We start from the raw sequence: 15,673 nt of genomic DNA, 5'->3' as shown, positions 1-15,673 counted from the left end.
TTATGCTGTCTAAATTTGGGCTGTAAAATCTATTAAACTTAGATGTTACCTCCACCATCCTGCTGGTCCTGCATTCTACATGATGACGTGGGAATGCCTGCGACTGATTGAACTGCGAAGGGGTCTTGCAGCTAGATGGAAGCCCACAGGAGCAAGGGATACCACTAGACTAAATGAACATTTTAACTGTTGCAATGGGGGTGCACTAAAAGAGCAACTTTTACTGCTGTCTGAAGTTGGGCTGTAAAGGTTTATGAACCGCTAGTTCATCCAAAAGACCTATTTCTGAAGGAAATGTAACCTACAAATGCCATTACTAATCTCCTTCGGAAAATCCTAGTTGTCGGGCAGTCCTTAGCATTAGTTATTTTGTAATTTCTATCTAAAAAAAGTATGCAGGAATTCAAATCGGAACACTTGACAATACTGTATGCCAGGGTTCAAATTTTCCACTCACCCCCTCGCAATTGGTGAGTGAAAATTGCGTGGGGGCGACTGGAAATTCATCGGGGGGTGCTGCCGGCAGGACAAGGGGGGGAAACTGCGGCCGCTTCAGCAGCGGCGATCACCCGATCTGCTCTCCCCCTTCTCTTCTTCTATTTGGCCATTCTATAGCTGCAGCGGCTGAGGAGGAGAGAAGAGAAGGGAGAATGTTCAGCCGTCTGTCAGTCACCTGCACACCTGCACCTTCCTCTGCCCACGTTAGCTGCCATAGGCTGGGAGGAAGACTGCAGTCCCCACACCAGGAGAAGAAAAGGGCACCTGAATCAGGTAAGCCATGTCCATGTTCACTGTAAGTCCTGCTATTTCTGCCTTAAACCGCTGACCTCTGTACTGTGCATTATTGCTGACCTCTTACAATGTGCGTTATTGCTGACCTCTTACACTGTGCAATTATTGCTGACCTCTTACACTGTGCGTTATTGCTGACCTCTGTACTGTGCGTTATTGCTGACCTCTGTACTGTGCGTTATTGCTGACCTCTGTACTGTGCATTTTTGCTGACCTCTGCACTGTGCATTATTGCTGACCTCTGTACCGTGCGTTATTTCTGCCTTGCACCGCTAAGCTCTGCACTGTGCGTTAATGCTGAACACTGTACCGTGCGTTATTTCTGCCTTACACTGCTGACCTTTGAACTGTGTGTTATTGCTGACCTCTGTACTGTGCTTTATTACTGACCTCTGTACTGCTGACCTCTGTACTGTGCGTTACATCACTGACTTCTGTACTGTGCGTCATCCTTCTGACCTCTGTACATTTCTGAAGGGAGGCTCAACGAGGCTGCTGGAAGCTTCAACCTGTTACATGGAGGCAGCATTGATGCCCCCCCCCCAACACCCCCACCAGGAGAGAAAGAGCACCTGAATTAGATCAACTGTGCACTGTAAGTCCCTGTTTTTCTGTGTTAAGGTGCCCATACACCTGCCGATTATCGTACGATAATCGTGGGTGATCCCGCAATCGTAGATAATCGGCAGGTGTATGGGCAGCGTGCAACCGCATCTACTGTACGGTCGCACTTTCATCTTCCTAGCACGCTGGAAAACCTGCAGAAAATCGTACAATTTTGGGCAGGTTGGTGGAGTGCTCGGAAGACAAAAGCCGCACGGGCCGGTAAGCGCACACTGCCCGCTCAGCATTGCAATCATCGGCAAGCCCTCCCCTCAGCAAGATGGGCAGGTCGTACAAAATTTTAATGACCTTACAACCATCGCACAATGAAAGTTGTGCGATGGTTTTAAGGTGTATGGCCAGCTTTACACCGCTGACATCTGCACTCCGAGTTACATTACTGAACTCTGTACTGCTGACTTTTGTACTGTGCGTCACACCGTTGGCCTTTGGACTCCGCGTTGTTACTGATCTCTGTACTCTGCGTCACACCACTGACCTGGCGGAGTTAAGGCCGGGGCAGGGTAGGGGTTAGGTGGGCAACTGGTAGCGAGTAACATTTAAAGCCTGGCTAGTAGCTCAGGACTTGAAATTTTGAGCCCTGCTGTATGCTATTTACGCAACATTTTACAAATTGGTTTTAGAGGTGAAGCTTGGTAACTGATAACAGAAACTACATCCCTTCGTACATAGTGACATTGTTTGACTATGCTGGAAAAAAAATGTCATGTTCAATCGTTCACAAAATAGTGACTTTTTTTTTTACAGAGGAATTAAAAAGAGAGGAATTAAATGTATGAGGAATGTATTATGTATGAGGAATGTATGAGGAATGTATTTTAATAGGTTGGACTTGATGGACTAATGTCTTTATTCAACCTCAAATACTATGTAAGGCAAAACATCCCCCCATGGGTTAGTGTCACAATTGTTGCCTTATGGGAAGAAAAAGTACTTTTTTCTGAAGTCCAAGCAGTCAGTTACTGGATCAAAATATTACCAGACTAGCCTTAGTGTTTACAGGTCTGTATACCATTAGTTGTAATGAAACAACACAATCCTTTTTTGAAAAAAAATCTCTTATACTGATTCACAGTCTTCCTTTTTCGGATTTATCCTCTTGTCCTATATACAGTCCATAGGATAAATATTCATTTGCTCTACATTTCAACACAATGTATTCATGAGATCACCTGTAAGTTGTTTTTCTTTTAAAACTAGTTAAGTGCAACCAAAGCCAAACTTTTTTTTAGTGTTCGATAGAGTGGAGAGGAATTAGAGGCTGTCAAGTTGTTAATGCTGTCTGTGCCCCCACTAGGGAGAGTCACCCTTTCTATTTGTCCCGGTGACCATTATTAGAGAAAGTGAAAGAGAATCCCACATTTTGGATTTTCACCAGGAATAGATGGGAAATCTTCCATTGGAGACACTAGTTCTGGTGTCCCTGCTGACTACCAGGGATTTCCTTCACTTTGGAGGAATTTCCTCTCGCTTCCTATTGTGGCTATTGGACAGAAAGTAAAGGGAAATCCCCCCAATGGGGCACAGATTGCAAAAGAATTCTACTTTAAGCCTAAATTTTCTAACATTTTATTGGAAAGATGTCCCATTTATTCATTTAGTAGCCCACCTCAGGATCTTCTTTTAAATTTCTGTGTACAAAGTGGTGTACTTCATACATAAAAAAGGCGATTTTTTAAGCTTGCTCTGTTACTCTTGTAGGTTGCATTCTCAGTGTTTGTTGGAGGAGTGTTCGCATTTGCTCAGAGGTTGAGGAGGGGGGTTGGACAGTGGGATATCATGGATGTCTACTTTGATCACAGACAGCATCAAAAACTGGCTGCATTGTGTAAAGACGTTGCAAGCAAAAAAGGATGCATTCATTCTGATGACCAAGATCATGGCAAAGATCCATGATCTCACTCTACATTAAAGCGAACCTGTTTTAAAAATTAAAATCAATACCAACCTCTCATCTTGCACTAAGCAATCTCCAGTTCCTAAACTATCCTTAAGACACTTCTGTGCCTCTTGGATGCCCACTGACAGTTAGTCACAATTCTGGTACTTCTGGGTATAGAAAGGCTGTGTTGTCATATTGGAAGTATGCTGGGTAACACAGTGTTCAGATATTATTATTATTATTATTGTACAGGATTTATATAGCGCTAGCAGTTTACATAGCGCTTTACAATATAAGGAAGACATTACAATATGATTCAAGACAAGATGGTTACCATCAATATTGGATATTGTTGGTAATTGCTAAGCCCATTTTGGGGATGGTATCAGGCATCAAAGAGGCAGGAAGCCACACTAAAGGTGTTGGTGTGTGTTTTCATTTTTTTGACAGGTTAGCTTTAACACTGACATACACTTGACACGTGTGCATTGTCTGTCCCAAAATGCCCAGCGTGTATGTGGCATAATACATTGGCTTTACCAAGTATATAGCTGTGTCCTGCCTACCTTTTTTCTGTGGTATTGTCATGTATACTGTAAAGGGAATGTGACATTTATTTGGCCACTTTACTTAACATTCTATGACTTCAAATGTATTTATTTTTCAGAGCTTCTTTTTAGGTTAACCCCACAGCAGTGACTTTTCTCTCTGTTATACAGAGGAGCCTATATACTGCTATACACCTCACAACTTCACCCGGGATCAAGCCTTGTATGCCAGAGGATATTGCTGGACAGAACTTAAGGATGCTTTACCAGGGGTGAATGCCAGTCAGTGGCCTTCATTATTTGAGCACAAGTTTCTTCCATATGCTCTTCTTGCCTTTGCTGGAATTATGTATATTCCTGCTCTGGGATGGGAGTTCCTGGCTTCAACTAGGTTGACTTCAGAGCTGAACTTCCTGCTTCAAGAAATCGACAATTGCTATCATCGTGCAGCAGAGGGGCGTGCTCCCAAAATTGAAAAGCAAATTCAGTCAAAAGGTCCAGGCATTACAGAAAAAGAGAAGCGAGAAATCATAGAAAATGCAGAGAAGGAAAAAAGCCCAGAACAAAACCTATTTGAAAAATACCTGGAAAGACGAGGTCGCAGTAACTTTTTAGCCAAACTATATTTAGCAAGACATTTGCTCATCATATGTTTAAGCATCATACCCATGACTTATCTAAGCATATATTATGCAACTCAGAAGCAAAATGAGTTTACCTGTGCATTGGGAGAGCCTCATCTTAAAACCAGTAACTCACGGTTGCATATTAGGGTAAACTGCAAATTGCCGTCTGTTCAACTCCAAAGAATCATTGCTTCAGTAGATATTTCTCTACTTAGTTTTATGAATTTAATCATTCTTGTCAACCTAATCCATCTCTTCATTGTCAGAAAGTCCAACTTTATTTTTGACAAATTAAATAAAGTTGGCATAAAGACTAAGAAGCAGTGGCAGAAATCCCAGTTTTGTGACATAAATATCCTCGCCATGTTTTGCAATGAAAATCGGGATCACATCAAATCCTTAAATCGCCTAGATTTTATTACCAATGAGAGCGACTTAATGTATGACAATGTGGTCCGTCAACTACTCGCAGCATTAGCACAGTCTAATTATGATGCCACCCCCACCATGCGGGACACTGGTGTCCAGACGGTTGACCCCAGTGTTGACCCAGCAGATATTGATGTCAATGAACAGCTTGTAATCAAGCGTCCTCGGAAGAAAATGAAGTGGATTTCCAGTAGCAATCCTCTACCCCAACCCTTCAAGGAACAAATAGCCATAATGAAAATTGAAAATAGTAAACCGGAGAAGCTAAAACCAGTGAGAAGGAAAACGGCGACAGACACCTTAATAGCTCCGCTTTTGGAGGCTTCTTCGAAATCTTCACCTCATTCATCTCACAAATGTGATGTTAGTACCATGTCAAGCATTGCTGGTGAGAAAAAACATGCTCGGCACTTCTCATTAGATGTCCAACCGTATGTTCTTAGTAACAAAAAGACCAAGTCAGAGACACAGGACAGTGCTCCAATAGCCATGTCTGAAAGCCAAGAGAATGGTTTCCCAAGCCGGGAAGATAGTGTGACTGCACATGTAAAAGGTAAGAAGTTCGTAAAAGTAAATGAAGCTCTTCTCTCCAGGTTAGTCTAGCTACTGTATAGCCTGTAATAGCCCTCAGGGGCAGATGCAGCTTGTTCACAATCATGCAATCACCAAGAATATCATAAATATTCACACTTCGATGACAGTGTAATTAAATGTACTTTATCATTATTTGAAGCCAACAAACACATAGCAGGAACACTCAGGGCTGATGTATAAAAGCTTCGCCCACTGCATAGCTAGGTAAATTTTGTTTGCACAGCATTACTACCACTAGATGGAGCTGAGGAGCATAGGAAATTCCTATGCTCCTCTAACTCTATCTAGCTGCTGATGCTTTTATACATCACCCCCTTAAATACTTAAAGAGTTCACCACTAACTACATGCAATTCCTAAGGATAAGTAAGAAAAATTCTAAATAGATTTGACCTGATATCCTATGAAACACTCGATTAGATTTTACAATAGACACAGTTCTTCCAGGAACTGTGGTTTGTTTTCCACGAATAAGATTAAAATATATCTTAACCCAACAAATATTGGATATATTTCAGCTTACCAGTCCTTAAATGTGGTGGCTGTATTAGTTTTTGGTTTTTTTTCCCCTTTATTTTCACCTGGTGATCCAGCCAGTAACACACTTCCTGTCTTAGGGTGGCTACACTCACTCCTCCACTGTAACTATGGAGTAGCAAAGTAGCAACTCTTGGACAGCAACATTTTTAACCTGCAGAAAGGGTAATGTTAGACGAACAAGTAGATTTAGATGGACTTTACATAAGTAACTAACCAATTATAGCCTAACTCTAGCTAAGAGTTTTAAAGTTTTTACAGAAACTGATTTTTTCCTTGTGTCATAAAAGTTTTAGATAACTGAATAAAAGCTGACCATTGTAAGCACCCCTGTCAGTATTATTTGCTTTGTCCAAGCCCTCTAATTGCTCTTTTTATGAACAGTTTGGTCTGTCAAAGGAAGTTGAAAAATACAAGACTTACTGGCCGGATCAATAGGTGTTAAAACTATATTACAGGAGAAATGCATAAAAACAAAGACTGCTATGTTAATGTTATTGATCATCCCTCCCAACAGTCCCAGATTTAGCGAGACTGTCCTGGGATTTTAACACAATCCCGACGTCTTGCAGATCAGGGCTGTGTCCTGCAGCCGGTCAGGTGCTAGAACACTCTTTCCAGCACACAGCTTGGGGCTTATTATGTTGCATACCTCCCAACCAACCCATATGCTGTGGGTCTGTCCCAGGAATTGAACATAATGCAGGGGTCACACTGATTGAGGCAGTGTCCCTGTGCCCAGCACTCCCTGCTATATGTGTCAGTATTTTACTAATCTTTTCCCCTCCACTGATTGGTTATCTGCTTGCTTTGCTTATTCCCTGTTTGGGCAGCACTCAAAGTTACCTCTTCTGCAACTGGCCATACAACTCTCTACTGCTGAAGGGGGTAGGAAACCACCAGTCCTGTATTAGCTCCTAGTAGAGGAGGAAAGCTAGGGAGAAGGAATGAGGAGAGAGACAGTGGGCGTCAGGTATTGAGTTCACTTGAGGCACTGATTGACTGGACTTCAGCAGCACGAAATGGAGATTTGCATGGTCTGTAAGTAAGAGAAGGTTGACCTACCTCACAATGTTCAGATTGTAAACTGAACTCTAGAATCTAGAAAGCTTCCATCCTTCATTTTCAAAACTTAACAGAACAAACTGAAAAGGGAAGCTGATTGATTACTATGGACAACTGCTCTAGATTGTGTCTGCTCTGTGTCGTCATCTCCCCCTCCCACACACCAGTGTATACCTCTTTCTCCAATCAAGAGTTAAAAATCACGGCCCTGCAGCTTTTGTGAAACCCATAATAGGTTGCAAGACTCTGACAGTCACAGGCATGCCTTCCAGAGGCAGATGCCTGTGACTGTCTGGAAGATGCCTTTGTAGTTTCACCACAGCTGTAGGTTTGGAGAAATAATATTGACAGACTACATCATATATGTAATTTTCCTTTATTTTGCCCGTAGTTCCACTTTAAGTTCCACACATTATACTTACAGTTGTGCTCAAAAGTTTGCATACCCTTGGAGGATTGGTAATATATGTACCATTTTTAGAGAAAACATGAGTGTGCAGGGAAAAAACACATTTCTTTTATTTCTTATGGGATTCATATTCAGCTGTAGGTCATAACAGAATAGCACAATCATAAAACAAACCATGGCAACAAATAAAAAAATGAAATGACCCCTGTTCAAAAGTCTACATACCCTTAGTTCTTAATACAGTGTAATGCCCACTTTAGCATGACAGTGTACAGTCTTTTGTAATAGTTGTCTATGAGGCCCAGAATTCTTGGAGATGGTATAGCTGCCCGTTCGTCTTGGCAAAATACCTCTAGGTCATGCAAAGTCTTTGGTCGTTTTGCATGAACCGCATGTTTGAGATCTTCCTCAGAGTGGCTCGATGATATTAAGGTCAAGAGACTGTGATGGCCACTCCAGAACCTTCACCTTTTTCTGCTATAAACACTGGAGGGTCAACTTGGCCTTGTGATTTTTTTCTGCTCCCCATGTCTCAGTATCTGGACTGCTCAGTGCATCCACATGAGAGCTAACAAACTCATTGACTATTTCTACACAGACACTAATTGCAATTTAAAAAGCCACAGATGTGGGGAAATAAACCTTCAATTGCCATTGTGTGTCACCTTGTGTCTGTAACAAACCTTCAATTGCCTTCAAGTGTCACCTTGTGTGTCTGTAACAAGGTCAAACATTCCAGGGTTTGTAAACTTTTGATCAGGGCCATTTGGGTGATTTCTGTTATCATTATGATTTTAAAAAGAGCCAAACAACTGTGTGATAATAAAAGGCTTCATATGATCACTATCCTTAAATAAAAGACAGTTCTTGGCCATCATCAGTCAAATTTTCAATATCAATGCCAAAATGTTATGATTTCTGCCAGGGTATGCAAACGTTTGAGCACAATTGTATCTCCAGGTATGATTCTGGCAGTGTAGCTCAATTTTCATTAATGTGTTAGTAGTCTTTATAGAAAAAAATAACTTGTCATCACATAAAGCTGTTATTTTTCTACCTGCCACAAGTGATTGCTTAGCACATGTTAAACATAGCATAACATTTATTTACTTTTCTCAGGAGTCAGTGCAGCACTGGATATGGGTTTGTATTTCATGTCAAATATAACAGCACAGTTTGCTATGTAGGATAATGCCTTGACTGTTACACAAGAAAGTCAAATGGCTGTTTGCTGATAAAGTTTTTATTATTCAACATTCTAAATATCAAATATTTAATAAGAATTCTTCTAATTTGCAAACAGATGGGGTTCCCAATGGGGCTGCACTTGCCCTTTTTTCCAGTGCAGCCACAATGCAAGACAAGGCAATTTGCCTTGTTCTAGATGGGCAATGTGGTAGTGTGTGCTGAAAAAGAGTACAGCATACAGTACTTTTTTTCAGCGCAGTGCTGTGCAATGCAGTACAACAACCATGCAGTGCCCATAGAACTCAAGATATTTCAATACATTTCTAACAAAAAACAGGGAAAGAGTTCAATGCATCGCGATCAAGAACATCTGCACTGCAAGTACTTGCAGCGTTGTATTGACTGCCCATACAGAATGTGTAAAATAGCATATGTTTATATATACATGATAAAGTGCCCTGCATATAGCCACTATTTGTACAGTAAACAGATGTGAGGAAAAAGTAGGACCTAGTCTTATGCAATTAAATAACATTATAAGTACAGTTCACCACATATTTGAAAACGAATTCTTGAGATGCATAGAGGTAGCAAAGCCTACCTGTAGAGTACTGTTTTTCATGTAGACTTTGCTATAATGACCCAGTCCATGCGTCTCGGCTTTTTTCTGGTGATCTGGTGATCCTGGAATAAACCTGCTGCTGATGTTTCAACAACCTCTTTGCAGCTTTTAACATAGAGAAAGCCTGATTAAGAAAAGCCAGTACTATATACTTCCTTAGCCGCCAATCATATGTAGACCTGCCTCAGAAGTTTGAGCATGATTAGTGGTACAGGAGACACTACAAGCGGAAGCTGCACAGCACAGGTTTCATGGAGTTCACTTCTTTAGAGCAATGTGTGCTTTTTCTGTGGGGTTATGTAGATTGCATAAGACTAGGTCCTACTTTTTCCTCACATCTGTTTACTGTACAAATAGTGGCTATATGCAGGGCACTTTATCATGTATTCATAAATAATGTTACCATTATAACATAATTTACACCCTGAGCATACCCATATGCTATTTTACACATTCTGTATGGGCAGTCAATACAACGCTGCAAGTACTTGCAGTGCAGATGTTCTTGATCGCGATGCATTGAACTCTTTCCCTGTTTTTTGTTAGAAATGTATTGAAATATCTTGAGTTCTATGGGCACTGCATGGTTGTTGTACTGCATTGCACAGCACTGCGCTGAAAAAAAGTACTGTATGCTGTACTCTTTTTCAGCACACACTACCACATTGCCCATCTAGAACAAGGCAAATTGCCTTGTCTTGCATTGTGGGGAAAAAAACGCCACCAGCACACTGCAGGAATGTGTCCAAAGGCATGTCTTCTTTATTGATGCATATTGTCACATATAAAGTGCAATGTTTTGGGGCCATGACATATATATATAACCATACTAAGCCTGATAAAGGGGACCCTGCGTGACCCCAAAATGTTGCACAAAGACATGCTTTTGGACACATTTCTGAGGTGTGCTGGTGGCGTTTTGTTTCCTTTCTGATCCATGCTGCGCATCCGTGATCACTTCAGCACCCAACCTCCCCGGAGGGTTATCCGGTAAGGAGTGCAGCAGGACATCTTTTTTTATGTAGAACTCAGATTTCTCAAGGTAAACTGAGTGAACTTTCAGTTTGTGCATTCAATCTTTCTGTATATTTTTGTATATTTGCTAGATGCTAAGACTTTCCTTCTTCTTTAACAGATACATCAAAATCTGCAAAAATAACTGAGAAAGAAAATCAGCCATTATCTGAAAGTTGTGGTAATGTCTCTGTCACTGCGGCATTTCTCACTTGCGGAAGTCACATGGTGAGTGCTGCAGTCTCTTCATCAAGTGTTACCCTTAGTCAGGTTAAGCCTGAGCCCATGACGATCTTCAACCGTAATCCTACTCATCCTTTGCTCCATATTAACACTCTATATGAGGACATGGATGAACGTATCACCACTACTTCCTCCCCTGATCCAGCAGACATCATTTCAGTTATACCACCAAAGCAAGTTATGTTGGCCCCTTTTGAAGAACCCAGGGCAATAATAAATTGTGTGGACTACTAGACTTGAGAGCTGCATCAAACCACCATGCAAAGTCACTGCATGAGCATGGAAAAATGTATTCTAAATATGCAAGCAGCAGCTTCCATACAGTCTGCAGCGTGAAGCACAAGTTACATTAAATCTATTAGATAAAGCAGCATGTCACTTGGGCAGTATGCATACACAATGCTATGTAACACTATATTCCTACCTGGCAGGATATCCATCTTTGACAGTCCTAAGTGATTAATTTCATGACAGTACTTAGACAACTGTTATAGAGCTGAAAACACTGAAAAATATATGGGTACAGTATTCATTCTATTACAGAGTACAAAAGATTACAGTTTCATTGTGGTGGGTTCTTGAAATTATTAAACATTTGAGCTAGTTTGATGGGCCAAATTCCTAATTTAATTAAGGGTAAGTACAATTAAACAATATGTGGGGATTAAAAATAAGCATACTATTGATAATATCAATATAAAGGGAACATATAATTTTAGTAGTAGAATATATTTTTCACTTTATTTTCGTACAAAAATGAATGCATATTGACATAGTTATATAATACAGAGGTTGACCTTCTCAGCTATGATCTAGCCATTCAGATCCAGTAGTAGGAATGTTTTAACTTAACAATTATACTATTGCCACATCCCTTGATAGTAAATTCCAACTCAGAAGCAAAGAAAAGCTTCTCTGAGATGGTGATGATTCCTTTTTTTCTCCCATTAAAACGGAATGTGTTTTTGACACTGGTATTGTCTTAACTAGGAAATCAGTGTGAATCAAAATGGGTACAATGCTTTTGTTTTTTTTTTAAAAGACAACCTATTTGTGTAGCCTTGAGCAAATCATAATTTAATTAGTGTTGTTAATTATTAATATTCCACTAAACACTGTTCCAAAACTGTGCATATCAGCCTTTCTCAACTAGAATTCCTCCAGAGTTTTCTAAGGATTCCTAGAACAGCAGCAGATTGATCTCCCTCCTGATAGTTTCTGTATAATTTTGAAACCAGTGGCTAGCAGTCTGGGACCAGTGAAACCTTTCATCTCTCAGGGAAGTAACCACTGACAATAACTTTTCCACTGAATACCAATATAAAGGGACATATCTTTACTGACCAGCAATATAAAGGACAACTACGTTTACCACCAATATCAGGGGCACCTCTCACACTGACCTCCAATATTGTGGAGCACATTATCACTAATCACCAAAGTAAGGGGTCACTTTTCTACAGAGAGCATTTCATTACTGACCACCAATGTAAGGGGCAACTAACCCTTACCACTATTGTAAGCGGGCATTTGAGCACTGACCACCAGGGAAGAGGTCATTTTTGCACTGACAGCTAATGTGAAGGGACACTATTATTTTCACTGTCTCAGTTTCTTTTCTGGCCAGTGTTATTATGTTTTTCATGATTATTACTGAAATTAATCTAATAAGTAATACGGGCAAGAAGACATTAAAACATGACCTGCACTAGTCACATACAGTTGACTTTATTTCTTATTTTGGCTACAGCTTTCTGTACAATGAGCTTTAGATATAATAATGTTAGCAGTGGTTTCCTGAGACCTGAAAATGATTTCAAGGACTTCTGTGTGGCAAAAGGTTGAGAAAGGTTGGTCTAGACCACTACGTGATACTAGAACATTGGCTAAAGTAGTCTGCAAATCTAAAACTATCTTACCAAAATACTAGCATGGGGATAATTAAAATGAAACTAAACTCAGGAGTTAAATCTTAAAAATGTATTCAAGTACCCTAACTATATGTATCTTATTTGTGTATCACTCAGCTGTAGAGCCTCAAATCATCTCTGGATTCATGCTGACACTGTCCTTTCTTCTACGTTTGTTCCTCATGGTCCTTGCGTGTGTTGTAAAGTGGCACTTGCTCCCGTGATGGACTACAAGCTCACGTTTAGTTTGCTAATTTGTATTGTGATTGTAGTCTATCACAGGAACGAGCTTGGAGAGGTGGTTACTTTACAACACACACAGGGACCATGGGGAACAAACGTAGCCACCCTCCAGAAGGAAGGACAGTGTCAGCACCAATTCAGAGATGATTTGTGGAACTACAGCTGAGTGATACACAAATAAGATACGTCACTTTTAATAATATCACTTGGAATCTTTAGTTCAGGGAACTATCGGACCCATGTGTTACAACACATGCAAAATTAATGGATTCATTTTTATTTTTTATAGGATCTATTCCCAGTGTTGTTCTGCACTGGCAAAAAGTCAGGTGAAGCATAGTAGGGTACATGTCAAAACACATGGCAATGTAAGTTGCCTTTTGCATTATAGTGTGGGCAAGCCCAAAGGAAGATCACGCACTGCGGATAGCAGTAGACCTTTTTGGTTTTGCAAGTGCACTCCAAGGGAGTTTGAATTTTCTTTTTTTAGAAGAAACTCTAGCACAACAAAGTTATTACTAAGGAGTGTGTAGATCTATGTGCAAAACAATTAAAATACTTTTCTTCCATCATACGTTGTACTATGAGAGCATCAAAGAAAGTGGATGAAGGAGACAGTACTCGCTGTCATGGTATCTCTCACTTCTATTATGTGATGGTCTACTAGGTTTCTTATATATTTCTTACTACTGACCCCACACAAGTTTATGGGCATAGGCAAATAACAAAATGACATTGATAACTCATAAAACAGTAGTATAAACTCCAAATAGTCGAGCAAAAAGTAAAAAGAAAACACATGATTGCATTAATGATAGACATAAATTGTAAAACAACAATTTTAACATCCATTTAAAAAAAACACCTACACTTGGTGCTGTTAATAATGGTTTATTAAACACAGGGTGATGGTAAAAGCCTGGATACAAATTAGAAGCTTACCTTTGGAGTTCAATTACTTCGTAATCCAGTGCTATGTGTCCACTATTTCCTGCTACTTGCTGATTATGTTACATCACAGGAAAGTACTCGCCATTGGGGAACTTCTTGGCATTATATCAGCACAAGTGAGCTTCAGGTGTTATACCATTTTATATTTACACTACACCCATCATCACTCACAAACTTTAGAATTTTGCAATTTTATTATTATTCTCTTTTGGTAAAGTTCTCCACTTTCTGCACAAATTGCCATTGCATAATCGCATGACACATAAGCCTAACCCAACCTCTTACCAAGAAAACAAAATATTTTAATAATTATGTAATTGTATAGGAAACAATATTTTTAGCAGGCCATGTGTATTTTGTCCCATAAGATACAACATAGGCAATATTATTTTGTGTAAGGCTGATCTTAATTTCATCGCTACAATATGCCAAGAATTTCTGTGCAATATTCACAGGGCAAGTTTATGAAAATGGGAACAAAGGATAAAAGGGGCAGTTCGCTCATAGTAACTCTTCAGATACGTGATTGAGATTGGTTGCTATAGATAACACCTGCTGGTCTTTGCATCTCTCTTCAGGAATCAGCCCTGTTTTTTATTTGCAGGAACAAGATATTCTGAGACTTTTCTGTTTTATGTGGACCAGTCTTAAAACACATTTGCCACAATAGAAGAACAAATATAGAGTTTATTTTTGTATTCAATTTTATAATGACAATGGGGATTTTCAGTTAGAAAAAGTAAAAAAAACACGTTATTTTCAAAAGCTCAACTATTAACCATATTTTCTTTGTCACTGTTGTTCCAACACTAAAAACCACAGTATCTAGGACAGTACTACATCAAGGCAGTAAATGCTCAAATGCAAATTATGCTATTCCAACAGTTATTTATTAATCACCAACCCTGTCAGTTTGGATAGAACCTTCCTGGTGTTTACTGACAATTGTCTGCTAGTAGGTGCTACCGTTATTTGACAACTTATTAGCTATATAATTAGTGCATTGAGATACCCTTAGTTTAGCGCTATGAAAAATGTGTTATGTTGCATAAGCAATATAAAATGACATTCCAGATTAATTTCTCAAGTGGTTAAGAGTAACAAATCTAGATAAACTCACATTATTAATATTCCTATTATTATTAATATAACTTGATGTTCAGTGACACTGTAATGCTGAATAAAATGCATTCCACCAGCTATCAATAAACGTTTTTTTGCATACTTTATGTGTCTGTGTGACTTTTTATTGTTACATTAATTTAAAGATGTTCAATCCTCTCACTGGACTTTCAAAAACAATGACTTTTGATGTCAAAATCAAAAACTTAAATAATTTAAAACGTAAAGTTTATCTCGACCCCAAAACAAAAATGGCATATATTGCAGCCAACCAGTCCTTAGATGTGGCTGCATTAGTTAGTAAGAGAAAGCTGGTAACATTATTTGAGATTTCAGTTTGGTCCACAGGACAATACAAGATTACTGATATGATCAACAGGGATTTTCCTGTACTTGCAGAATATGTATTTAGCCTAAAAATTGAAACTAATGCTGCCACTACATCTAATGTTCGTTCTTGGATTTAGATATACAGTACTTTAAGGCTGGTAGGAACTAAACTCTTTAGCACCCTAAGTTCTTAGAACACATATTCTATACAGTTAAATAAATGTAAAACTACATGCGAGAAAATATTTATACTATTATAGTCTTTTGCATTGTTTACATCTATGTATTTTCATCCAGCAAGTTTTGAAAATTTCTGAAAGCAGCAATTTTGCAGCAGTTTCACATATTTGCAACTGCCTAGATATCTAAAACTGCCTGAAAAATACACAATGCCCATGTATTAGTTATACAGGAGTGGGTCACATGATCCTTCATACTTGGAAGCACCAGGCAGTGGGGAAGCTAGACATTCTGTCACCCGGGGCAAAAGCTCAGAGTTTCAACCACCCCCCCCGGAAGAAGTTCTCCATCTACACACGCCCCCC

The 15,673-nt window shown here is 39.5% G+C and overlaps 1 protein-coding gene across 1 annotated transcript in view; it reads left to right on the top strand.

Annotated features, from left to right (window-relative positions):
• Positions 1–15,673, top strand: part of PANX2 (pannexin 2) — a 43,010-nt gene that overhangs the window by 20,439 nt on the left and 6,898 nt on the right. The window contains exons 3-5 of the mRNA XM_018576730.1: positions 4,018–5,454; positions 10,451–10,895; positions 10,941–10,946. Coding sequence (XP_018432232.1) covers positions 4,018–5,454; positions 10,451–10,806 — 1,793 coding nt within the window. The 3' untranslated portion in view covers positions 10,807–10,895; positions 10,941–10,946. The remainder of the gene's footprint in view (positions 1–4,017; positions 5,455–10,450; positions 10,896–10,940; positions 10,947–15,673) is intronic.

This window comes from Nanorana parkeri, unplaced genomic scaffold, assembly GCF_000935625.1.
Source record: "Nanorana parkeri isolate BGI_ZX_2015 unplaced genomic scaffold, ASM93562v1 scaffold75, whole genome shotgun sequence".
Lineage (NCBI taxonomy): Eukaryota > Metazoa > Chordata > Amphibia > Anura > Dicroglossidae > Nanorana > Nanorana parkeri.
The sequence above is the reverse complement of the archived record's forward strand: the minus strand, read 5'-3'. Positions and strand labels throughout refer to the sequence as shown.